This window comes from Brassica rapa, chromosome A08 (genome assembly GCF_000309985.2).
Source record: "Brassica rapa cultivar Chiifu-401-42 chromosome A08, CAAS_Brap_v3.01, whole genome shotgun sequence".
NCBI classification, from domain to species: domain Eukaryota; kingdom Viridiplantae; phylum Streptophyta; class Magnoliopsida; order Brassicales; family Brassicaceae; genus Brassica; species Brassica rapa.
The window spans coordinates 18,876,953-18,904,467 of NC_024802.2; the positions used below are offsets into that span (position 1 = coordinate 18,876,953).

General features: G+C 34.1%; 4 protein-coding genes and 1 long non-coding RNA gene across 5 annotated transcripts; 1 reads left to right on the forward strand and 4 right to left on the reverse strand.

Moving 5' to 3' along the window:
- Positions 1 to 143: 143 nt before the first annotated feature.
- On the reverse strand, positions 144 to 1,980 carry LOC103835663 (ADP-ribosylation factor 2-B). Its single transcript, XM_009111851.3, has 7 exons — positions 1,783 to 1,980; positions 1,246 to 1,402; positions 1,094 to 1,164; positions 871 to 990; positions 666 to 784; positions 501 to 582; positions 144 to 397 (listed from the first exon to the last, which is right to left on the reverse strand). The coding sequence occupies exons 2-7, from the start codon at positions 1,391 to 1,393 to the stop codon at positions 392 to 394; spliced, it is 546 nt and encodes a 181-aa protein (XP_009110099.1). The 5' UTR covers positions 1,394 to 1,402; positions 1,783 to 1,980; the 3' UTR covers positions 144 to 391.
- Positions 1,981 to 2,178: 198 nt separating this feature from the next.
- On the reverse strand, positions 2,179 to 5,304 carry LOC103835664 (probable polygalacturonase At1g80170). The gene is made up of 9 exons (XM_009111852.3): positions 4,223 to 5,304; positions 4,004 to 4,132; positions 3,738 to 3,908; positions 3,624 to 3,644; positions 3,329 to 3,536; positions 3,159 to 3,240; positions 2,977 to 3,085; positions 2,789 to 2,905; positions 2,179 to 2,713 (listed from the first exon to the last, which is right to left on the reverse strand). The coding sequence occupies exons 1-9, from the start codon at positions 4,478 to 4,480 to the stop codon at positions 2,402 to 2,404; spliced, it is 1,407 nt and encodes a 468-aa protein (XP_009110100.1). The 5' UTR covers positions 4,481 to 5,304; the 3' UTR covers positions 2,179 to 2,401.
- Positions 5,305 to 9,687: 4,383 nt separating this feature from the next.
- On the reverse strand, positions 9,688 to 12,633 carry LOC103861094. The gene is made up of 2 exons (XM_018657705.2): positions 10,018 to 12,633; positions 9,688 to 9,951 (listed from the first exon to the last, which is right to left on the reverse strand). Exons 1-2 carry the CDS (start codon positions 12,250 to 12,252, stop codon positions 9,892 to 9,894), a joined length of 2,295 nt encoding a protein of 764 aa, XP_018513221.2. The 5' UTR covers positions 12,253 to 12,633; the 3' UTR covers positions 9,688 to 9,891.
- Positions 12,634 to 15,707: 3,074 nt separating this feature from the next.
- Positions 15,708 to 21,496, reverse strand: LOC117127186. Its single transcript, XR_004450000.1, has 2 exons — positions 21,259 to 21,496; positions 15,708 to 20,900 (listed from the first exon to the last, which is right to left on the reverse strand). It is a non-coding gene; the product is annotated as an uncharacterized LOC117127186 (long non-coding RNA).
- LOC103835665 (homeobox protein knotted-1-like 6) lies at positions 21,493 to 27,254 on the forward strand. Its single transcript, XM_009111853.3, has 5 exons — positions 21,493 to 22,052; positions 22,396 to 22,521; positions 22,604 to 22,742; positions 26,525 to 26,763; positions 26,840 to 27,254. Exons 1-5 carry the CDS (start codon positions 21,732 to 21,734, stop codon positions 26,957 to 26,959), a joined length of 945 nt encoding a protein of 314 aa, XP_009110101.1. The 5' UTR covers positions 21,493 to 21,731; the 3' UTR covers positions 26,960 to 27,254.
- The last annotated feature ends 261 nt before the right edge of the window (positions 27,255 to 27,515 follow it).

The following is a 27,515-nucleotide window of genomic DNA, read 5'->3' on the forward strand; positions in this document are numbered from 1 at the left end:
CGCTTATTGTTTGCAGGTACATTATAAGATAGAGAAAAACGACATGAGGTGGCATTGAAGACGGGTCTCAGTAACATATGCACGACCACATGATCTCTATTATAAACGTAGCCGCGGTTCCAACTTATAAATTGAATATCAAAAATGAAACGTGAAGCAGAAAGAAGTAGAGTAAATCTTCGATTACAAACTATATAAAAAGGTAGTTTCTATGTTCTACGTGCAAGAGACTCCTCCTTGCACAATCAGAACAACGATCACAAAATCAAATCCACATACCCGAAACCAAAAAAAAACAAAAAAGAACAGAACAATAAAGAAAAAATCAGATAATGTTTGCCCCTGCATCCAGATTTGCCCAGCAAAATCAGCTCAACCACAATCTTTCCCTCTACGCCTGCAAGAATCAAGCAACAAGAACACAAAGAAAGTATTACAACTTGCACATATATAAGAAAAATAATAATAATAAAACAAATTGCGGTTTGGAACTATTCTACCTTGCCGGCGATGTTGTTGGACAACCAGTCAAGACCTTCGTAAAGCCCCTCGCCTGAAGTGGCACATGTGCTCTGGATGTACCTGAACAGAGAGATAAATTGATCAGAGAAACGTTACAAGCAAAAGAACAAATCAACATGAAGATTGAGATGTTTCATCTATACCAGTGACGCTGACGGAGAGAGTGGAGACCAAGCTTATCGGTGATCTCAGCTGCGTTCATGGCATTTGGAAGATCCTGTTTGTTAGCAAACACGAGCAGAACAGCATCACGCAGCTCATCCTGTATTAACCCATTAAGTGTTTCAGTATGTTAACTTGCATTGCATGGATGAAATAAAGGAAAAAAAAATAACAGTGGAACCATACCTCATTGAGCATCCTGTGCAATTCATCTCTAGCCTCAACAACACGGTCTCTGTCATTGCTGTCCACCACAAAGATGAGACCCTGAGTGTTCTGGAAGTAGTGCCTCCACAACGGACGAATCTGAGCAGCAGGTTAAGTAATACGCCGTGTCAGTTCATCAACAATTATACCAACAGGCGGAAAAAGATCCACAGAAGAAAAAAAAACTTGTAAATCATAATACCTTGTCTTGACCCCCGACATCCCAGACTGTGAAGCTGATGTTCTTGTACTCCACAGTTTCAACATTGAACCCTGAAAGCAAACCATTTTTCATGAACATGTCTCACTGAAAATACATTACACCTATTGCTAAGATAGTCCATATCAACATACCAATAGTGGGAATGGTGGTGACAATCTCTCCGAGCTTGAGCTTGTACAAGATGGTGGTCTTACCAGCAGCATCAAGACCAACCATCAGAATCCTCATCTCCTTCTTGGCAAATAGCCTGCTGAAAAGCTTCCCGAATGACAACCCCATCCTTCTTCACTGTATCATACACACAGAATCAGAAGCAATGCACCAAGAGACCACGAAAGCCCTCGTGATCGCTCTTAAACAAACCAAAGTACAATCAGATCCAAACAGATTCAACAAAACGTCCCAAAAACCTAATGCTCATCACATCTTATAGATCGTCGCCAATTTCAGAATCTAAGGTGAAAATTCGAAAATGATTTTCATAGATCCAGATTAGACGATGCATTGGCGGATCGAAACGATTCAATTTCGAACCAAAACATCGAAATCTCAGAGAATCGAGCAACACAAGACCTAGATCAAAGCAATAGATCCGATTCCGAAGAGCACAATGAAGAATTTGCAAATAGAGAATGCATATAAGCATCACAGATCCAGATCAAGCTTACCTCTGCGGAATAGTTTTTCGGAATCGATCGATCGAGAGAGAGATAGAGAGAGATCCGCGACGCCTCCGTTATGTTGAACGGAGAAGATCTATATAGAGGCGAAGGACTAAAACGTCAATTCAAGTTATTAAGTCGTTAAATTACCCGAAATACCCTTGGAAGACCCATTTTGCAGAATGTTTTTTCGTGGAGGTGGTTTGCCTGAGCTTACGCGGTTTACATGCGATGATGGGTGGGTGATTGGCCGTTCGATCGCATCTGACCATTCATCAGTCGACACGTCATTACGAATGTTTCCATTTGATGTTGACTTTTCTTTGAACAGTATATGTTTCTCCTGATTTTGGTTTGGTTTTTACTTCTGAAGATTATACCTGGGATACTTCACTGTTAACGTATTTAAATTTCATCCTTGATACTTTAAATGTTGAAAAAACGTGTACATGACTTGTAGTTGTATAATACAAAAGGTGGAGAAATGCTATGAAGAACAATCTTATGGTTGACTATGAAAAAATATAAATATAAATCTTTTTGTTACTGTATCATATGCTTCATAAAACTATATTACACATATCATCATCCCTCACTACAACACTTGAAAACATCACCACCACCATCAAAGCTCGTCGTGGCCAGTCTCAGCTTCCTCGGTTACCGTTTCAGGTTCTGACTTGTGACTCTGGTCCAAGCCCTTGTTGTCGTGCGAGTACAGACAATCAGCAGATGGATGAATCACTCCATACCCAAAACCTTCAGCTGAGTTACAGTAAGCTTCGACTTGACCGTCTCTGCCTTCAAGATTCACATTGTTGAGGACAATGTGGCTGCAAGGGACAGTGTCGCTGCATGCAAACTTGATGGCTTTTTCGCTTTTGGTTGTCCCGGTTATGTTACGGTACATTATCTGGCTGATTTTAACCGCCGAGGTCTACATTATAGAGAAAAAGTAAACATATCTGAGTTACTTTCATCTTTGAGTTTGTATTGTGATTGTAAAGCTTACCTGGTTTTGACATGAAGTTGGATTATCACAGTAGAACTGATCAATTAGTATAGGGTTAGAGACATCTTGCATCTGAACGTTAGTGAATCTAACATCTTGAACATAACCAGAACCTCCCTGTTCCAAGTACACAGTGAATAAAAATTAATGTGGTTAGAACTTTAAGTTTATAGGAGTTATTTTGTTACCTGATATGTTTTGATTCTGAGTCCATTAGTTGTCTCTTTCAAGAAGGCAGTGTCCAACACAACGTTTGTTACAATGCCTGTTGAGTTATTATTCCCAAGACTTCCAATGCTGCACAAAAAGAAAAAAAAAAGATTATGATTTTGATGTGGAAAAGATGTTACCTAGTGATTTGATGATGTACCTGATACCATGTCCAGGTCCACAATAGATCTTCTTCATCTTTATGTTCGAGCTTGCATTCACAATAGAGACACAATCATCCCCTGTTTATTCAATCATAAGATATTATTACATCTGTAGTTGGACTTCAGAGATCTTTCATTTGTAGTTTAAGAAAGAAAAAAAGCAAACCTGTGCCGATTTTGCAGTCTTGAAGAACAACATTAGTAGAACCAGTGATATGGATACCATCAGTGTTGGGACTATCTCCTGGAGATGAGACCATAACTTTGGAGACTCGAACTGAGTTTGACCTTGCAATGATGAAATTCATCTGCTGGCTGTTCTGGATCGTCAAGCCTGTTACTTTCACACCTGAACTAGATTCTATAGTTAGTGCCTGCATGGAAAAAACAAAGAAGCTAGTTGAAACAAACTTAACAAGAAGCCATTAATGAAAAATAAAATAAAGGCCAATGTTTCTTACCGTTGGTGCACTTTTGCAAGGCTGCAAGAGAGTAAGATAGATGTATTATTCATATAGAAAACTTTTAGACGTTTACAATTTTGAGTTAAAGAAAGGTATAGAAGATCTTTTTACATTAGATTTGTTTTTCTTGCAAGAAGCAGCCCACCATTTGCTGCCAGAACCATCTATAACTCCATTCCCTTGGAACACAACTCCTTTGAGCTTCGAAAACTCTAGCCATATTCTTTGGAACTTTGGGTCCCAGTTGCTAGGCTCATCTGGTGCCACTATTTTTCCATCAATCTGTAAAAAAAAAGGTTTCTGAATTAGTATATGATCTATGTCTAGTTTCTGTTTTGCTGTTGAAGATAAACAAAAATGTTATACGTTAAACTGACCTGAATGACCAACTTAGTTTCACATGGACCATTAAACTTTGTTGCATTTACTAAATAAGTCCGTCCTTGTGGTACCAGTAACACTGATTTTGGCATACCACAGGCCTTGTTCCATGCGCTCACAAATGCCTGATTTGAGAAAAAAAAAACATTGCACAACAACAGATTAGTTACGGTTCATGTTTTGTCATGGAGTCAGCAAAATGATTTAAAACGCACCTGAGTATCATCAGAAATACCATCTCCAGCTGCACCAAATGTATCCACATTCACTAGATTCTTACCAGAACTCCGGCTTGTGAAAGACGGCCAGTCAAAGAGCTTTGTATCATAATCATCAGCATCATCTTCAGGTATGTCAAAGTTCTCAAGCTTTTCAAGGATGTCGAGATCGGTGTACACCATTTTCGCTGCAACTCCATAAGCAGTTACCATTAGTATACCAATAAGGGAAAGAATGAAGAGCTTGTCCATCATATGCCTCTATCAAAACACCAAGAGAAGATTCTGGTTTTAATTATATTCTGAGAGTTCTTTGCAGAGATTAATGGTTTGAGGTTGAATTTATATATGAATACTAATTAATGGGGGTTTATTGGCTTGGCTTAAAAGTACACGAAGAAAGAGGACTTGTTTGTCTACAATATCTACGCTTAAAGCACAAGTCATATGCTTTTTTCACTTCTTTGCTTTACTCCAAAACCTCTACAGCACAAAAAAACCTTAGTGGTCAACTTGTTCTTGAGGAATGATGGTCCCATGAGATCTGAGATAAGAAAAAAAGAAAAAAACAAAACGAGAAAGAAGGCCCTGAGAATCTATCAACTCTTTGTTACCTCAAGATGCTATTTTAAGATCTTGAGACGTAGCATGGTTCTAGAGAATGAAAAACAGACTTTCTTTACTATATTATAGGACAGAAAATTTAATGAGTTTGTTGCACCAACCTGGCAAATAAAAGAAGATTATCCTCTTGTGTTGTCCTTGTAGAGTGTCAATCATGTGTGATGGCTTCAAAGTATTAGAATCCATCCAGATTTTGTTCCTTGCTCAACAAGTCTCAATCAATCAATGTCTTCGCAAAGAAACAGTTTTTCACTTATTTTCGTTTATGCATATTAGGGTCCATGAAACATACAAATCCAACGTTTGACATTTTGAATAAGATAACTTTAATTCTGATTACAGAGCAGGCTCTTTCTTACCAAATCATACTTTACAACATGAGCCAAAAAGCTTCAGAGCCAAAAACAATCGTCTTTATATCACAAGCTACAATCCCTTCCCAACAAAAGAACACTTAGCAAGTAGTTTCAATTTGCCTCCAAGAGAGAGACCACGAACTGCATCTGAGTGTCTTCACTGATTTTGGAAAACAAAGGAACGTGAACGAACAGAGACTTGTGTCCTTTTTGCTCCGCGAACCTCAGCGAATGATAGTACACATAGTTGCACACAACTAGTAAGAGTCTCTCTCTCACCCAAACAACAGTTCCATTGACGTTCCACACTTCCCACAGCGAATGATAGTACACATACTAACGATAAGCATCACTCTTACTTGAAGACATAAGTGGTTCCACACTTCCCACAGTAATGCCTATCGAAATGACTAGCCATGAAAGTTCCAGGACCACAACTAACCGAAGGACACTCTTTCCTCAGCCTCTGAACCTTCCCTGTTCCATCGACCTTGTAAACCGCGAGCTTCACCTTCTTGTGTCTGTGCTTGATCTTATAACGCTTATTGTTGAATGATTCAACCTCCAGGATTATCATCTTCCCCGTTAGGGTTTTCACAAAGATCTGCATGTTCTTCTCTTTTTGCTCGGAGAACGACGGAGAAGAGTTAAGCAATAGCTTTGATGCCAATAGCTTTAAGCAATAGTTAGGGTTACGAACTTACGATCTCAAGGATTTACACTTTTCTTAGACTAATGGCCTTTAGGCCCATATTAAGTTATAAGCCCGTAACAACTAATAAACGATGTCGTGAACAACTGAAATATTATTTTCACATTTTTTTATAATAAAACTTATAAAAGACCAACCCGTGGAAAATGTGGAAGTATCAAAAGTAGAATTGTATTCTTCGCAAAATAATGAATGAACTAAGATGCGTACATGTGTATCTGGTTACTAGATTGAGTAGGGATTATTGGTTGTTGTATTTTTATGGATTTGAAAATCCGAACTAAATCTAGTGTTATTGGTTCTATGATTTTCAAATCTGTATTAAAATCATGTGTTATTGGTTTAATGATTCATAAATTCTATATCAAATCAAGTGTTATTCAATCGCACGGATTTACTAATATATTTGATTTTATAATAGATTTGAATGGATTTACTTGGATTTTTCTGTTAAAAATACAAAGATTCAAATCTGAGGGAAAAACTCCGGATTTGTATATTTTATTTGGATTTATAAATACTATATGGATTTCTAAATCAATCAAAATATATAAACCAATAACACCTCCTATTTATACAATAATCCAACACTGGAGACTGGAGAGTGAGTGAGCCAAAGATACACATAATCCAATTTAAATTAGATACGAAATCATTATAGTCCTCCTCGGTTCCTCTAAAGTTAATTAACTGATTCTTGTTTCTAGAAAAAAGGGTCCTGTAATCATGTTCACTGGAATGTTTTGAAACTACACTTTTTCTTGAATTTTAGGGTATGAATGGTGACCAGGGAACGGCGAGGAATAATGCATTCCCTAACGTTCCTGAAAAAAATCACCATTCACAAGGAATAATAATTCCCTCTCATTCCCTTTCATTCTTTTTTTTGTAGAGAATTAAAGAACAAAAGTATTCCTTGTTAAAAGTGATAAGGAACGACCATTTCTTTTCATTCCTGCTATTTTATTCCCGAACATTCCTTTTTAATCTGTTCTTCTTGTTTCCCGAATGGTCACCAGTCAAACCCTTAGTCTTCAAATAAAACGCATTTTCCTTCAGATAAGAAAAAGAATGATATTTTTGTCGAAAATGGAAAATGGAATATTTTCTGCTTTTAAGCCATCGCTTTTGACATGGTAACAAAGTTGGTTGATTAAGAAATGATTAAAAACAACTAAGTATTGTAATTATATGGACCCTTTCCAGCCCATCCATCTTTGGCATTCTTAAACACCAAAAAGAATCTGAAAAAAATTATTTACACAAGGTATCCTTTTTTTTCAACCTTACACAAGGTATCCAATCAAATGATTATATATATACTGGCTCCAACGGGTGGTGAGGTGACGATTGAAAAATAAGAATAAAAAGGAAAAAAAAAAGAAAAGAGAAAGAACAAGAGGATAAAAATGAAGAGAAATATATGTTACTTTTTCTAATTTGATCAAGAATATATTTGTTTTATAATTCTTTTAAAATACATGAATGAATAGGAATTATGTGTTATTTTTTATAAATATAAATAATATAATTTTAGAAAATGAAAAGGAATTGGTTATTTTATTCATTTTTTGGTCGCTATTTACTTATTTAGATTCATTGTATATACATTAGAAACTTTATAAATCAATACTCGATAAATTAATAAACATTATAAATTAATAGATTTCTACGATTCCAAATTGGATTGGTTCAAAATATAAACAAATCGATAAAATAATAGGATAATAACTTTTTAGAATATTCTATGTAAATATATGGTTTCATTAAAATTATAAATTAATAATTTATATGTATATACCATTTATATTTCTTAACATTTAATATATTTTGATGAGATTTAGTAAAATTTTATCTAAAACTACATTTTAATTCTATGAAACATATTTTTATATATACTAAATAATATGATAAAAATAATATAAATGTCAAGATTCAAAAATTTAATTAATCTGTATACACTAAAATCAAAAAAAAAATTAGAAAAGAAATATATCATGTATAGAAAAATCTAAAAAAACTTTTTGTAAACTAATAACTCTATAAATTAATTAAATATTAAAATCTCAACATTATTAATTTATAGAGTTCTTACCATATATTAATTGTAAATTTGCTTGACAAGTCAAGAAAAATAGAGCACTCAGTCGCCGGTTTTTTAGGGAATTGACTTGAGGAATGGTGAGACCAAAAGAGACGCTAGTTAGAATACTCGCAATGGTGTTACCCTTAGGAAAATTCTTAGAAAAAGTGTATTTTGATTTTTTAAATATTATTTTTTTTCAGATAAAAAAATATCAACCAATTGCGGATCGCCATATATCGTGGAGATCCCCGCAAATAGTGCAAAGATTCACTAAAAAAGAATCTTTATTTAGAGATATTAAAGATTGAATCCTTAGTTTTTGATGGAATTTATTTATTATTTAATTTTTTTTTCTAAGGGCTCCTTAAGGACTTCCATATGCTATAATAGATTACATTTGGAAATATGTTTGCCTATTTAATTAGTTTCCATTAATGCATCTACATAAAATAAACTACAAATCAACTACCGTGGCAAGAACTGATTTAGTTTGGAACGACTGTCTATTCCCCCCTCTAAATAGCACAACCCTATGTATTCCCCCCCATGCTATCAACATCTTGACAAAACCCCCTAAAGATACAAATTCTCTTTACATAGCCCCCTTATCTCTTCAGTCCTGCCCAGATCCCCCTCTAATCTAATTTCGAAATTGAAGTTAAAAGGGTGATCAATTGCGTTTATGAAATAGCGATTGCCCACTAATTAAATCCCAACCCGACCCATTAAAATCTGACCCGAATATGTTTAAATGAAATCGATTTGGGATTTAATAAAATATAGGGTTTGGTCTATCCCCTTCCTCAGGAAGAACAGAGAAACGAGGAAGAACTGAAATAGAGAGAGACGAGAAAGACTCGGTGAGACGAGAAAGAGAGTGAGAATAACAGAGAGAGAAAGAGAGAAGAAGAACAGAGAGAGACGAGAAACAGAGTGAGAATAACAGAGAGAGAGAGAAGAAGAACAGAGAGAGACGAGAAACAGAGTGAGAATAAGAGTGAGAATAACAGAGAGAGAGAGAGAGAGAGAGAGAGACGAGAAACAGAGTGAGAATAACAGAGAGAGAGAGAGAGAAGAAGAACAGAGAGAGACGAGAAACAGAGTGAGAATAAGAGTGAGAATAACAGAGAGAGAGAGAGAGAGAGAGAGAGAGAGAAGAACAGAGAGAGACGAGAAACAGAGTGAGAATAACAGAGAGAGAGAGAGAGAAGAAGAACAGAGAGAGACGAGAAACATAGTGAAAATAACAGAGAGAGAACTGAGAAGGGTTCCGAGAAAGAAAGGAGAGCAGAGGGAGTGACAAAGAAATTTCTGATCAATCATGAACAGCTTTCATCAAGAATCATGTTGTTTGTCTTTGATGCTAGGGAAAAATGGAGAGGCATCTGTTCAAATGGGTAGATGAAGTTGTGATTGATGAGATAGGAAATGTTGATGCAAAACGTGAGGAACTTGTGAATGATGTCAAGGAGCTGCGAAAGAGTATGATGGAGCATATTGTGTTTCAAAAAACAAGGTCTGATAAGATGAAGAAATGATGAGAACAAAGAGCACTTTGAGTTTCAAAAATCATATTGTCTGTGTGGTTTTGCTATATGTAATGAATTTCTTGTATGTGTTTGGAACATGTCTTTAAACTTACGTAATGAATTTCTGTCTCTATAATATGTGTTGGAACATGTCGTTGAACCTAAAGAACATTTCATCTTAAAACATGAGTTTAGACACAAACTTAAGTCTTAAAAAACAAGTCTTACATAACATGAGTTTAGACACAAAATCATTAAAAAAAGTTTTACATAACCAGCATCACAAAGTCTGACTGAAAACAAAAGCACAAGATAATTGAGACACAAAAGTCACCAACACGACTGAAAACATAACCCGGCTAGCTCTGACTCTGCGTAGGCTGTGTAAGTCTTACTTCATCTTGCCCATGAGAAGTTCCCTGAAATTAAAACCATGCATTAAATTTCATAGTATTATGCAATAAATCAAACACAATATCTCATACCTCTTCACCGCTCATCTTTTTCTTTTTCTTTGGATGAATCTTACAACCGTTTGCATTATGACCAGCCTCACCACACTTCGAACAATGGATTGTGCGACCACCTCTACCAAGCTTTTCAACCTCCTTTTTCTTTTTCTTCTTCTTCTTAGGTGATTCATGTTTGCCTTTTATTCTAGGAAACTTCTTTTGTTTCTTCTTCTTCTTTCTTCCAGGCATATCAGGCTCTGGAGGAGCAATTATTAGTGGCAAACCTGATTTCATCCACACTCTTGGTCCTCTAACTGGCTCAAGGTTGAGGTTGTAAGTGTACTGCCACATCAGTGTAGAAAAGAAATCTGACACATACTGATCAGCATTCAAACCAGCATCAATCATTGCTCCATAAGCATGTTCACAAGGAACCCCACTGATTTGCCACTTACCACAAGAACATGTATGTCTAATAGTGTTAACACTATAAGAATTTTCCTCATAGGTTACCTCAAAAACTCCACGGGTACCAGGTGTAGTTGTACATAAATCCGCAATCTTCTTCTCTTCTGTAAGCATCTTAGCTACATATTTTGTACGCATTCCGTCATGTTTATGTGAGGCTATGTTTCGTTTGGCGATGCGCTTCATGGCTTGTCTTCTTATCATCTCAAGCATCGGTACCATTGCCTTTGCTCTTGCTTTCGTGATAGTTGAGTTGAAAGACTCGGTAGCATTGTTATCCACATCTTCACAGCAGCTCCCAAGTCTATAAAAAGGTCTAGACCAAGCTCTTGGTTCCTCCTTCATCACATCATTGTATAAACTTAAGTCGTATGCCTTTAACTTCTTTACATTGTAGTCAAACTCTGTTGTAGAGTAACTCCGAGCAATGTCCCACACCATTGGTTTCAACAAATCCTTCTTGGCATGATTTTTCTTCAAGTTTTCAACAATGTGTTTTACACATTTCCTATGCTCAGCATTTGGTAACTCTGTCGCAACAGCACTCTTCAGCCCCTTAGATCGATCTGAAAGTATTACAAATCCACTGCCATCTTTCAGAACTAAGTCTCTCTTGATTTGTTGGACAAACCATAACCAGTTTTCTGTTGTTTCAGATTGGACCACAGACCAAGCAATGGGATATATTTGATTGTTTGCATCATGCCCCACAGCAGTGAGCAACACACCTTTCACAGCAACCTTCAAAAATGTACCATCAACTCCAATAACTGGCCTACAATATCCTCTCCAAGTGTCTCGAAGATTCGCAAAACATACATAAAACCGATTGAAGACATCTTTACCGTCCTTGTTTTTGTAGGTGTCTACTATGGCTGTGGATCCGTTGTTTGTGAAGAGGATCTCTTCTGCATATCCTCGCAGGTGAGAAAATTGCTCATCGTACTCCTTTTCAAGCCATCTTAAAGCTAGAAGTCTCCCTCTTTGGCACTGGTTCCTTGTGCTAACTATTTTCCACTTCTCTTTGATGATGTTTTGGATTTCTTCAGGCATTAAGTTTGCATTTTGCCTTAGCTTATCCAAAAAAAGTCTTGCAATCACTGGACTCTTCAAAAGCTTGCATTTTCCATTTGGTGTGCAGCTATGGTATTTGTACTTCGTCTTCAGTAACCATTTCTGACTATCCTTATCGTACGAGCAATAAAGCCTCCACTTACACTTCCCACCGATGCCACACACAAATGAAACTTTTGTCTTATCCCACCTATCTTGCTTTATGTTCTTTCCCTTAGTCAAAGCATACTCTAAGACAACCTCTTTGAACTCATATACGGTGTAGTAACTACTTCCCACAGCTAACTTATCATGTTTTCTATTTCTCATTCGCTTATCACGCAAATCAATTTCATCCTCAGAATCATCATCTGAACTATCTGGAATCGCAGTCCTTTCAGTCGGTATTTCATCCTCAAATTCAGCTACTGATTCTTCAATCTCAAACAAGTGTCTGCCCAAAGTATCTTCAACTTCATCCATCTTACCTCCTTTACCAGACTTGGTGTTCTCATTCTCAAACTCACTTTCATAAACTGCTTCAATTTGTGTCTCAGCAGTTTCATCCTCGATCACCTCATCTCTGTCATTACAACCGTTCAAAGTAACTCCAGGTTCAAGCTCCTCCGAACCGTCCATGAAGCTGTCTCTGTCTCGTGGTTTCTCTATCTCGTCTGAACCGTCCATGAAGCTGTCTCTGTCTCGTGGTTTCTCTATCTCCTCCGAACCAGACTCTCTCGTCTCCATTGACTTTGTTTCTTCTCTCCCTCTCAGATTCTATCGTCTCTTTTCTCTCTCTCTCTCTCTGTGTCGTAGAGATCGTAGGAAAAAAAACCTCCCGTTTGATTTTAGGTTAAAAAGTCGGGTCATGCAGCTCGGGTCGGGTCGGGTCACGCAAGTCGGGTCGGGCGGAGCTCGGATTGGATAATCGATTCTGTCTAATCGCGTTTTACACCCCTTAATCATGAATTTCGATTTTGTATTGCAGAGGTTTAATTGAGCAGAGTTAAAATAACTGGGGGTTAATATGAAGCAATTTATATGTATGGAGAGTTTCCTAATGAGATTAGTAGTTTGGGGGGGAATAAGTAGGGTTTAACTATTACAGAGGGGAATATGCAGTCATTCCATTTAGTTTCGAGTTTGACTTATTTACTCTGTTTATTTGTATGTAAACTATACATCTACGCGACCTTTTTGTTACACAAATGATGAACTATGAGAAAAACGTAACTTTTATTCCAAAAATATAAAATAATATTTGACTTTGGGTACCGGCCTACCGGGGGCGGGAAGCTCATAAAGCACGATAACAGTTAGGCGCGTTTAAAAGGAGATGTAGACAACACACAAAAGTCTAAGTAAAACATAAATCAAATTGTTTAAAAAAAAAAACATAAACCAAATAATTTTTTTTGTGAAAACTTATACAAATTCTTTATTTAACAAATACTATTTATTCTGTAGCATTAAATGTGTTATTACCTGGACTGGACTGACTTTAATAAGCCAATAGATCATATCTAAAAGAACTTAAAATAGAATATAAAGTAGAAAAAATGCTAGAAATAAAATATTTTACATTTTCTCTCTGTTCGAAAACGCAGTCGCTTAATCGCAATCTGGACATTAGCCGCAGCGATTTTAGCATAATCAGCCAACAAAATCGAGAATCAATTACTTGGCCCATTTAACCAATTAGTCGGCCTATCTGACCAACTAATCGGTCTATTTAACCAGCTGATCGGTCCATACATAGGCCTAAATTTTAAATTATGAAAGTATTTATTAGGTTTTTAGAAATCATGAAGCTCAATTACATTACCATTTCCTGCACATTTATACTCTATATATAGAGTGAGATTTGGCATCTCTTTTCGTATGTAAGCTATATGGAACTTTTGTTCAATACGAAATAGTTAATATGTAGATAGGAGGCATCAAATCCATGTTATTGAGAATACGCGCAAATGCCTTGGCCATTAGGAAACAATGAATTCTTTGTTCAATTATGCATATGATAATATATACACACACACATATATATATATAATTCAAAAAAAAGTCTAAATTAATTTGTCTTTTAATTGTACTGCTAACAATTAACTTTTAATCAATACTAAATTTCAATAATAATATACATAAAACAATTAAATTCTAAAATATTTATATTTTATATTTAATATAAATATTATAATAAAATAAAATAATAATTAAACTAGTTTCCGCGTATACTTCACTTAATCTGCGATTTTTTGGTAATTCGTTAGATCTGGAACTATCATCGCCTAACATAGTTCCGAATAAGGATTTTTTCCATGAAGAAAACTACGCGTCAACTAAAAACATGATCATGGCTTTATATAAACCATAGAAACTTAATTAGTTTGAGTATATATAACAAATAATTTTGTGTAGAAACAAAAAAGCTAGCTATAGTTTTAGTTTATTTTGTATCGCAATCGTTATCCAAACTAATATAATTAATCTTCTATTGGAATCATAACCGGTACATAGTTTTCCTTTGTTCTTTGTATTTTATTATTATATGTCAATTTCATATTAATATTACAGGATATATTCAATTATGGAATCATCGAGTTGAAGCTCTGAACCGGCTCAGGCCCACATGAAATATGGTTTCCTTCTCTTGTTTCTTTTATCTTTGTTGTTTACTTTATGGTAAGAGCAAGTATACAGAGGAAACAAAACATGAATCGAAGGACCACAATGAAATAAGTAACGTGAGAGAATGATTCAGAGACAACTTTTCCGGTTTCTGGTGGATCAAAACCTTAATAAGTTAACTTTAGTGACATTTTAAGATTAGGAAACAGAATTAAAGACAAAGTTTGTGAACGTTTGTTGGACCACAGACACAAAACTAAGGACCACTTCCAACAAAAGAGAATAACTCAACAACCAATTAACACTTTGCTACATCATATGATATGGTGACGATGATGTTTCTCTTCTTTCTGTATCAAATGCATCCCCACAACATCACCAGATTTTGGGTTTATACTTTAACACATAAACACGCACGTGCCAGTTTCGTCTGTAACAAAATGAAACCTAATAGAATAGTTTTTTTTTTGTTAGTGATATACAACATAAGAAAACTTGGTTATTAAAGTATGAGCAGTGATTATGGAAGTAAGTGAAATTAAGCCAATACTGACTACAAATATGGGACGCATATATTCTCCGACCGGAGTGGACATAATAGTGCTGCCGATGGATTATTATATAATGAAAGGCACCTTTGGGTGTTTGTTACATTATTTTAAAAAGAAGATTTCCTTTTGTGTCCTCATTTGTTTATATATGATCTAGATTTAGACCGGATCTCTACCACACATTTCACAAAACTTGATATCTTGAAAGAGTGTTATCTTTAGACTCTTACAAGTGGTTGATCAATCTAACTCTAACTAAAACAATTTACTACTTATTATTTTTCTGATGAAATTTCGTAGATACTATTTAAACCATAATTAATATCGAATAATATTAGTTAGTAACTTTGTATACCTTGACATTAGCTTTGATAACTTCATAATCGAAACTAGATATGTATTGATCTTTTGCATCTTAGATGGTAGTTGCAGATCTTGCGTGTGTGTGTGTGTTACGGTATATACAAAAAAGAAATAAACTACGCTTATAGATAAAGGAATAAACTACGCTTACTAGATAGAGTAGAATGAATAAATGGAAATTTTGACCTCAGAAGATAATATAGTAAGAGGTACAACAACCAATAGTTGCTAATTCAGTAAGCACATAACAATATGGTTCGTACTATTGTTTTTTTTGTCGTCAGTTCGTGCTAATATAGTAAGCTGCATTTTGTTATATTTTTATTCTCCCGTGTAGTATTATAAAGAGACTGTTTATATTTTCCAGCTAATAAAATAACAGTGAAAAATGTATACAGATTGTTTATCAGACTCTGTCCGCGTAGTTTGGATTGGCTTAAGTTGATGTTTTATATTTGGTTGAAAGGTTGAGCCAAAAAAAAAATTGGTTGAAAATGAATTAAATATAAAACAAAATCTGGTTTACGTCCATCAAGATGTGATTGTGCATAAAAAAAGTCTAGATTTGCAACGTCAAAGACCGAAATATTAGGTGTTCTATAATTGATTTACTCTGAACGATTAATGAATTTTTCGATTTGGACTTGATTTGTCCGAAACTAGTATTTCTTACTTCCTATTTCTTACTTCCTAGCACGTATGTTCGTATCTAACTTTGTTGAATACTTTTTTCTTTCTGAGAAACAACTTTGTTGTATACTTTCTTTTATTTTTTTGTTACATAAATGAGACCAATAATCTGTTACGCTCAATCATGATCAAGTGATAGTACGCAATTCTTTAAAATACACTCGCAAATCTCTTTATATAATAAAAAAATTATTTACTTAAAGAGAATTATTTACTTTAACATCGATCCTATTAACACTGATTCCAAATGTTTATACACTGCGACTACAAATGATTCCTATTAGCTAGGAATGGGCATACACACTTCCCCCATTGATCGAATCATATCAATCATTTAACTCGAATCATATCAATTATTTGTTCTGCATCATATTCCATATGAAGATATCCAGAGATTTTAAATTATGCATGGAGCATTCACATATAAATCTATATATATGCAATTAGCAATATGCTATTCTTTGCTCTGAGATAACTTTAAAATTCAGCCTAAGATATATGAAAAGCAATAATATTTATAAATATTCAATTCTAAGAATGGTAGCTTAAAATATCAACATAATAACCTTAATTACCCCGTTATTTGATTTTAACCATTTGTATCCTCGGCTATATTATATATAAGCCTATAATTATTGCTATATTAAGACCAGATATAACTATCAATTCAAATCTGATGTATGGTTCGAGGAATCAAGGTCATAATTAATTCATATGGAGCTAAACTAGTAACCCAAAACATCAGTAAATTTGGGTGAGAATCAACGGTCGAGATCCAAAAGAGTGATATGGAGGCACCCAAGCAAGCTTGATTTTTACATGGATTCATACGAAACCGTAGCTTTGTGTCAGGTAATTTTCGAACAAACCTGGCCCGGAAATGCATGGGTCAATCAAATGTCCATCAACGAGAAGACACTTTAGCACATCTTATATTTTTAGAAAAAATAAATAAGCACACACCATAAATTGTAATCTGTAGTCAAATATGATTTTTGTGTTTCAAAAAACAAAAAAAAAAACAAATATGATTTTAAAATCCTACTATTTAATTTTGTGTTGACGGTTACATTATTTATGCAAAATATAGATATACTGAAGTCATTAAATATGGGTTTAATGTTATTAGTTCGCTAATTATAGATTTAGAAACATTAACAAGTCATTAAACATGTTTTTTTATGTAAAAAAAACATGGTTTAAAACCAAAGTTTGTGAAATTTATTTAAATATGCGGAACTTAAAATTACTACTAAACGTAGCTGTAATATGCAAAACTCACACCATGTAAAATTGTTCTGTTTTACATTTTATGTACTTATATCTCCCCTACCATCCATGTAGTAACTAATTATCTACAACTCTGAAAAGCACAAACCGGTTAAATCAATAAGTATATATCGTTAATAAATATTAATAGCAAATTATGCCAACCAACGTACTAGTATTTTTGATGATAAATCATACTAATATTTTTGAGAAGCTATATACTATTATTTTGTCTAAGAACACCTTTAACAGCAAATTCTTATAAAGAGTTTCAACTAAAAAGTATAATTAAATTTTTTTTTAAGTTAATGCAAAAAAGTTTGACCAAAAAAAAAATTAAAGTAGGAGAGAAAATTTTAAAACACCACAATAGTTTCCTGCAGATAATGGTTTAGTATACTATCATCCAAAACTTTAGAAACTACAAAACCAAGTGTCATTTTCTGATTAACACTTTTTTAAGAAAAAATAACATTTAATTATCTATAAGATTTTTCAGTAAATATTGATATATTATTATTTAGATACCCAATTTAACAACTCTACCTTTAACAATGCTCTAAGCTGTTCTACAAATGATAGAAAATATATACTTTATCTGTTTTGCTGTTGCACCAAAAAAAAAATATGTAGAGCATCTCCAACCCATAACACTATTTTAGTGTCAAAACCATACAATTTTAGTGTAGTTTAAACACTAAAAGCGAATTCATCTCCGACCACAACACTAAAACTTCACACTAAAAACTATGTTATAATATTATATTTATTTAATTTTTTAATTTTCGTTTTCAATAATATAATTTATTAATAAAATAAGTGAATAATGTTTTAGTATGGTGAACAGTATCACAACAAATTTGATGTGAACTTATAGTGTTACACTAAAATGATGTGAATTTTAGTGTTGGATTGAAGAATGTTTTAATGTAAAATTAATACTAAAATATTATTTTGCAGTTGAGTTAAAGATACTAGTGTTTTGCATTTGGGTTGGAGATGTCACTAGGTAAATAGCTACTGGCTGACACGGATACTAAATAAGTTCAGCACGTAAGCTGCATATTAGACAGTAGTAGGTATAGACAAATTTTAAAATAAAACCATGTATGTATATATATCGGGTTGCATTATTTGGTGATAAAATTATTGTATTAGATGGATAGGTAGGGAAATAGGTACAGAAATATGAAAAGAATCTATCAAATCACAAAGCCTATGGATGCTGATGGGGAGTTAATAGAAGAAACCTAGCTATGCGAGTAACCAATCATAAGAGCTCTAAGAAAAATTGCATTCTGAGATCAAATTCAACATGCAGCATCCAAGTGGCAAATTGCATGGATGATGGGTATTTTAACATTTTGAATGATAGGCCAATTATATACCTCCTATTAGCCCTTGGTAAAATCGCAATTTACATTCATTCATTCATTTCATGTAGTAATGTATCTTATACTTTATTTGGATCAATCAAACTAAACCCTGAGTATCACGAACAAAGTTTCCAAAAACAGTGAAGTGTGTGAGTGTTTCGTCAACTACACATAAGTAATCAAATCTTATATTAAAAATCAATTTTTATATATATATATATATATATATATATATATATATATATTTTTTTGTAAACTAAAATCAATTTATATGCATTGCTTTTGTTGGCATTTTGGATATTTTTTACCCCTGCACTCGTTTATTATGACGTTTTCATCAGAAACCAAAACGCTATAATAATGTCACCATTTGTTTTTATCTAGATTAAGCAGAATCAGAAGTAGGTATGTAGAAAGTAGAAGCGATTAACTTTCTTAAAAATCGTTTTCACCCATTTTTTATTGATTATACGCTTAACACACACTGACTTATACAGTTTAGAATTCTTTCTTTTCTTCTATGAACTTATCCTAAAACTATCATAGGCATCCTTATTTTCACAATACTTAATTAGAAGGGAAAAGAGGTTGTTAGTTTGTTATTTTATTGCAATAGTTCACAATTACCTTTAAAGTGAAAATGACTCGAGTCTCTCGTCTTTAAAAGAGAGGAGAAAAATATATATAAACAAATTTTATATCAAAAGTAGTATAATTGAAGATGCCACCTTCCTAATAAAAAAGTAAACGATAGACTTCTAAAGCTGTCGACAAAACTAAAAGAATTTTTTCAGTCGATATATTATTAGATGCTCTTCTGTTCTCTTTTTGTTAAAGTGCTGTTTTTCTCTTCTTGATACTATCTCTTGAAATTAGGAACAATTTCGAAGTTGATGAATTAATAAATAAAAATCAGCAAATTTTACCCCCCAAGAAAATCAAGAAAATTTCCAAATTGCCTTTGTCTATTTTGCATAAACAAGTTTCGTTCATTTTCACTAACTAAATCATCAGGTATATATCAACATTATCAGTATTGGCATAAACATTCTTACTAACCATAATGTACATAGTATCTAGCAATATATATCGGGTGTGATTGGTTATATAACAGATGAAAAATGTGAAAAAGGTGAAAATGAGCTGAAACTGAAAGAAAAATAACATTTTTACTTCATCCGAGGTGAAAGAAATTTTACTCTACTTTATTCTCATTTTTGGAACAAAATGGCAGAAATGATTTCTGTATTTATTATTTTGATTGGTTTAAACGAGAGCAAACCAGCTAAAATTTTCCACCTTTACTATTTTACTCTAATTATGTTATACAGCCAGACTTATCAGAATATAACCTAAAATATTTAAATCTGCTAAGAGCGCTGATTTTGCAACATCATCAATGTTTGGCATAAACCATTTATTTTATTCGTATTTTTATCCACAAACTTGCTTTACTCAGAAATTAACTATTTTTAATTAGAACAAAATTTTGATTAAAAAAAAGGAACAATTTTCGCTTCTCCAGACCCGGTTTTCCGTACAATCGAAATATCCAGTTGTGGAGGTGGTGCAGTGTACATTTATCCCTATCCACTCTAGGTCTCTAGCTAAAGCATATCTCTATATATTCACAGCCATATGCTCTTCACATTTGGTATCAATTACTCATCAATAAAATCTCTTTAGAGTTTATTGTCTTGTATCTAGCAACAAATTTACAGAACTAAACTATTAGCACTAAAACAAAAAAAACTATTAAATCTTTAACCTCTTTATCTTGTGCTAGCTACTGTATATGTTATTAACTATGAGATTTCAGACCGAGTTATATATAATTCCATCAGAGCAGGAACCAAAAGGCATATTTTTAGCTTCATAATGTCGCTTAACACTCTGTCCAAGTGTCGATGGGAAATTAAATCTTCTTCACAGGCCTTAATATGGGAAATAAATACTCCGACTCTGACCAGATCGATTCAACTAGTAGAGCTATTATAGAGTTGTAAAATTTGTTAAATAATTTTTGTGCTGTTTACATTGTGTGTGTAAAACAAATAACAAATTAGAAAACTACAACTAGTTAAAGAAATTGTAATTCATATTTTTAGGTTAATTCTTTCAAATAATCATTTTAAATTTTTGTCACAAAATAGCTTTTCGAAAGAAAAATGATCAAAATAATCTTTTTTATTATAGAATTTTTAATATTTATTTATTATTCTTAAAATTTGAAACCTTATCTTTAAAACTCCATCCTTTAACTCTAAATCTTAAGTTTAAATTAGTTAATCATGTGGTATAAATATGTACTTAAACCATTTAATAAAACTTATTTTGGTCATTTTCCTCTTTAAATGCTATTTTGTGAAAATAAACTAAAAAGTGTTAACCTAAATTTTTTTTCTATTTTTTACTATCATTATTTAAAAAATATTTACCTTAGCATTTTGGTTAACTCTCTTCATTCTACTATTCCAAATTCATATATTTTGGTATATACACGATGATAGTTAAGCACCTCTTTTTTTTTTAACGTTGATTTATTAGATCTTACAATTATGTATAGGAAATATTACATAGACGATTCGACAACCGACAATACTACCTGCCTTATGAAGACCTACGTCTAACTGCATCATCTGAGCCGTCCTATGAAGATCCACGCCTGGCCAGATTTACTTACACCATGTTGAAGATCCCTTGCAAGCTTTTCCTCTGTAGTCTGCATAATTGTTTAATAAACCGCTCTCTCCGGGACTTGAAACCTGGATTTCTTGTAATCTGCAATAAATTGCATAGTCTGGGATTCGAACCCCAGACCTGGGTATAGAAACCTTTAAACCTTAACCAATAGGCTACGGTGCTTCCACAAGCACCTCTTGATACGCAAATTCCGCTCATAATATAATACCTTTTTTTGTCAATTACCTAATTAACCAGATCAAATTTTGATTATATGGAAAAAATGATACATCCTCTAGTCATTGCCTCTTTTGTTAATACTTGCCTTTGGTAGGAAATTTCACCCATAAGTTCGGAAGGCCTTATCTTGAAACTGTATGGAGCCCCAAGCTCGAGCCATATAGCTCATTGTCCTCTTTCGTAATTACAGTTTCCATTTTTTCCATTAACTTTTATTTTTATTATTATTATTATTATTATTATTATTTTGTTTTGTTTTTTCCAAAAGAAAATATGATCCCTGCCTCTCTCTCTATCTCTAGATAAAACACCCCCATAGAAATATATTGTACAATAACCAAAAGGCGGTTTCATACAATTCATCATCGCTTATCTAGCTTTTTGCAGAGAAACAAATTAAGAAAGAAGACGGAGGTGGTCACCGGCGATGGATGGAATGTACGGCTTTCATCCAACATGTGACTACTCAGATAAGCCAGTGATGATGATGTCACAGGATAATCTGATGTTTCCTTCCGACTACCAAACCTTGCTTTGCTCCTCCGCCGGAGACAACCGCGTCTCCGATGTTTTCGGTTCGAACGAGCTACTCTCAGTTGCCGCCTCCGCTATGTCGTCCGAGGCTGCATCGATGGGTCCAGAGATCCGAACGAATAATGGTAACGTATCGCTCGGTGTCGTCAAGGCTAAAATAGCTTGTCATCCTTCGTATCCACGGTTACTCCAGGCGTACATGGACTGTCAGAAGGTGATTTATACAAACACTGATCGAGAATAATCATAGTTGATGGTCCACTGTTCCTTTCTCTTGTCTCTTGTCTCTTCCTTTTTCTGTTTGTTTTAGCGAAGTTACTTTTATAGTTTCACCTCTATAAGAATTTTGATCATATTCATTTTTTTTTGTTTAGTAATTTTTGATAATTTCATAATCTTTTTTACTTTCTTGGTGAAATACAAGAAAGCATTATCAATTGTTTCTATAGTTTTTGGTTAATGACAAAGGAGAAACTAAACCATATGTTTGGTAATAATTTTCTTTATTTCTTCCTCGAGTTAGATGTAACGGTGTCAGATTTTGATCAACTTTGCAGGTTGGAGCGCCGCCGGAGATAGCGTATCTACTGGAGGAGATTCAACGGGAGAGCCATGTGTATAAGCAAGGCGTTGCTCCTTCATCATCTTGCTTCGGAGCTGATCCCGAGCTTGATGAATTCATGGTCTATCTCTTTTTTTCTTGATTTTTATTCGGATTCTTTTTTTTTTTGTAAACACAAAAATATTTGGTTGGTGAGATTCCAGGAAACCTATTGCGAAATATTGGTGAAGTACAAATCGGATCTCGCGAGGCCTTTTGATGAGGCGACGACCTTTTTGAACAAAATTGAGATGCAGCTACGGAACCTATGCACTGGCGTGGAGTCTGCCAGGGGACTTTCGGGTAAGTCATTTTTATTAATCCATCTCTGGTTCAGTGGCTAAGATTGGTGTTTGGTCTCTGAGTGTTATTTCTGATCTTTGTGTGATTTACTCTCTATTTATATATTGCTTTACTCGATAAGTGTGTCTTTCCGTTGCATTAATTTACCACACTAACCAGGAAAGATGTGTTTCAAAAAAAAAAAAAACAGGAAAGATATTGAATTCGTTTCAAAAAATTTATTCGTATAAACCATCTCTGTAATATGACTGGGAGCTTAATGATTTCAAGAACCCTAGTTTCCTCTTATGTGAGGAAAAATATAGAAAAAGATAAACCCTAGGTTTGGTGCAGATGTTTGATTAACCGAGTCACATCTTTCATCTCCATAGCCACTTTCCTACATTGGGTTTTCTTGTGTTTACTGCTTCATAAGTCGTCTTTAAGGTCTAGTTACCTTGGAACAGTTTTTGCCATTATTTTACAAAGGTCACATTGGTTATCATTAGGTGGGCTTTTAATACTCTTCTCGCTATATATCTCTTTCTTGTTCATCTTTGTGGAAATCATAGTGTTAACTTTATATTCCTTTTTTTCCTGTCAGAAATAAAAATGATCTTGAAAGCACTTAACTTTTGCGGTAGAGATTCTGATTTTGACGTTTCAGAGTCTTGTTGCGTATTGATTTTTTTTTTTCCACGTTCCTGCTTTCTCCAGTGAAAACCTGTCGACAGAAAAAACCTAGTCATGACCTTTAACCAATAAGTTTTGTTGAATTTCACGAACTTATTTGCTCCACCTCTCGTTAAAAGTATGTTCATTGTGTTCTTCTCCCTTGTTGGATTAACATATCTTCTAGGGCTCAGATGATTTTCATAACAAATTTGACAAAATTATTAGCAAAAAAAAACTTATTACGCACACTCGCAGATAATATTTTTGGAAAACTAAATTTTCAGCACATTTGTTGTCGTTAGAATTAAAAACATTTATAGCACAAATTCCTTTTATTAACGAATACACCGGATTGGAGTATTTTATACTAATGAACTCCAGAGAAGCTTCACTCTGATCTAGTTCAAGTTCCAATGACCTGAGATTTTTGTTGATCATCGAAAGTGGTGTCAATGCCAAGTGTATGATCTTATATGCATGTCGTGTGTTAAAAGTGTTTGGTGTCTTGTTGGACTTTACAGTTCTGTGGGTTTTAGGTTTATATTTTAAAACCAAACAAAAAAATAGTTTTATATTATATACAAATGAAATGCTCTAGAGCAGTGCATTTTTGTGTGTATTTGCTTAATATGATCTATGATTCTAAAGTATAGCAAAAATAAAACATTTTTGTGGCCTTAAGAAATTAACCGATCACATTAGTAGAAATATTAATAATGCCTAAGAAATTTTAACTAATTAATTAGTTTGAAACTCAACTTAACGACCTGAAAGAGTTAGCTGTAAAGATATGGAACTCCATAAAACGGTGTACTTTTCCAGCTCTTGAGGGTTTTCCTTATCGCGTTAGATCTCAAATGCAGTTTCCACCTGTACTTTGGGAATATCGTTTATTGTGGAAAAAGCTGCTGCTATTTAACATTTCAGAGTATTTTAATTGATTAATCGAGAGTTTGCGAGAGAATCAGCTCGAAAAGGTTGATAAATAGATCACTGCAGGTTGTTAATGGTGGGCGAATGCTTGTGATTAACTATTTTAAAATTGTTCAAAGTACAATTTACCTTTTAGATGATTGCATCTTCTTCTTCTTTTAAATTAGTTGTGAGCTTTAACCATTTTTTTCTTTCTACTTGAAGAATCGAGTTTTGATTGCACCTGAACGAATCATAAACTAATAAAAAATAAAATGTTAAATTAGATTCACTTGAGATGTGATCTACCAGTTTCTTAGTTACTCGGATGCTTTGCTTTCTTTCGTTCTAATCCGCTTTAGTAATACAGCCAATCCTTGGCTCCACCAAAGTTGACTAAAATAGGTCTTTGATACATCACTAATACAAAAGATTTGGCTACATGAACATTTACTCCTGCTTTCTTTAGATTATTCTTCTTCTAATGTATAAGCTAATATACTAATCACTTAGCTGCTGAGAGAGGATGGTTTCTAATTGACTTTTTCCGATTCATTTTAGTTTTTTTTTCTCTTCGTTGTGAAACATTTTCCCAGATTAATATCATATTTTGCATATTTGATTAAAAGAGTAGAATATTTTTATGGTAAGAAAACATGATCATACTGCATGATAAGTTTGAATTAGAGTCCTTGTTTTCAAAAAAAAAAAAACTTATCCTTTTTTGTTATTTTTTTTGTTTTGTTTAAAGTAATAGGTTTGGGAGTCCATGTGACTCCCGTGGATTCCGCTAGTGATCTCCCACCATTGCCCCCACTTACCTTTCTCTCCTAAAAGATTTTGTTTAAAATTTGGTTAATTTTTTAATAAAGTAGTAAAAGGAGACATAGGGTTCTCTACACCTCAATCAAATCATCTATAAGACTGGCTATATGCTTCTCTATCTTTCTCAACTCTTTTGCATATAGTATAAGTAGTGGTCGTCATTTCCTCTGGTTGCGTTGTTCCCTTGGTGGGTCGTATTATGTCCTTCTGCGGCACGCTACTTGCACGTGTCTGCTTATTTGCATGTTAAACTCTATTTTTTCAAGCAGTCAATGAAATGTAAGAACATAATTACAAACTATTTTTTCTGTCATTTAACTATTAACCTCATTCACATGTATGTGTGTATACAGTATGAACCTTGAGGCTCCACTTTCAATCGTTTCTGTCTGACATTATCGTAATCAGCTCATGTTCTAAATGTTTTAATGTGTTCGTTATTACTTTGTATGCCTTCCCTAGTGATGTGTGCATTTGAACTATGAGTTTGTTTCCATCTCTGTTTTCGTCATGATTGACATGGCTATTTGTAGAATTCTTTGGCTATTTGTTTATATCTTTGCCATTGGTTTAGTCGACTTTGTAGGGGTTGTTTAAATTTAATTTCAAGAACTTGATGTGGTACATAGCACACTGCATGCTTTGCCTTCTTTGGTAAAAAGATCTGTTGACAGTAACGTGTTAATTATATTTGTTTTTTTTTACATATTTTAATACTATACTTTCTAGCTCTAATGCTGTTTGTATATAGTAGCTTAGTCCATTACATTGTATGCATGACTGACTTTGTCTCTTTTAATTCGGAAGTAAGCACGGTTGCTTTCTCCGGCTATATCTTTCTGTCACACAGTCAAAACTATTATGAAATCAGGTAATGTTTCTTGAATCATCTCTTGGGGTTGAGTTTAATGTCAGGTAGCTCTGTGTAAGTGGGTCAGTAGAGTCGTTGGGGGCATATATATAAATGTGAAAATATAGGTTTTGGGGTGTTGTGGGGAAGAAGAACATAAATGTGAGGTGTAGCGTTATTTCCGGGGGTTCACTCTGATCACGTGTCGTAGTCCCATTCAGATGATGAAGTAGGGCAGGTGTGGGGGATGTGTCCTCATGAGACAAGACTATTAGTCCTCTCTACTGACACAATGTCAATGGAAGTAACTATTCACTGCGGCGGTTTCTTTTCCATTTTTGCCCTCGTCTTCTTCTTGTTGAGCCACTTAGCCGTTTAGCCGCCTCTAACTTTATAGTTGCAAATAATCTACTATTTTCATATTAATGACTGTCCTTTAGTCGTCTACTAAATCATTTATCGCTACGTGCATGTGAGAATATGTTTAGTTCATCTTGCTCTCTAGAAGTTACTGATCGACTGTACACTTTGCATGTGCCAGAGGATGGTGCAGTTTCATCTGACGAGGAGCTAAGTGGAGGCGATGAGATATCACAGGATGGGAAACAAATATGTGAAGACCGTGATCTCAAGGACAGGTTGCTTAGAAAATTTGGAAGCGGTATAAGTTCTCTAAAGCTGGAGTTTTCAAAGAAGAAGAAGAAAGGAAAGCTACCAAGAGAAGCAAGACAAGCGCTACTCGATTGGTGGAGTGTTCACTATAAGTGGCCTTACCCTACTGTAAGCCAAAAACACAGTTTATGTTCACAACTATATATTTAAATGGGATGATGATATGTCATATGAATGTCTACAGGAAGGTGATAAGATAGCTTTAGCTGATGCAACGGGGTTAGACCAAAAACAGATCAACAATTGGTTTATCAACCAAAGAAAACGTCATTGGAATCAGTCCGAGAATATGCCTTTTGCATGATGGTCGACTCTAGTGGATCATTCTTTACCGAGGAATGAGAATTATCGTATTTAACGTTCCGAAACGGGGGTGTATTGACATGTTTCCTTAGTACAAATTCTGCTTCGTTGCCGACAAAAGAAAAATGAAGTGAAAAGAGCAGTGAAGGTTTGGATACATGAATGAATTAATATTTACTCAAGTCACATGTAGGAAAAGAACCAAGGGACAAGTCTTCGTCAAATGCTTTGTAACTATTATTATCGGTGAACATGCCTTTATAATAAGTGGACTTATTCGGTCTCTTCTAAGATTAGTCTCTCGTGATTTTAAAGTTTCATTATTCTCACAACTGGAAATTTCTGTCATGACCAAACGTTTTAATTAGTTTTCACTTTTTTCCCTTTTTAAAAATGTCACTGAAGTTAACCAAACTATATATTGGTTCGGTTATGAACTCGGATTATATGGTCTGGTCCTGGATACTATTTTGTTGAGTTGAAATGAAATGAAATTGTTGTGGATCATTGTATATCTTGGTATACTCGGTCAATTTGGGAAAAAAAAAAACTAATCA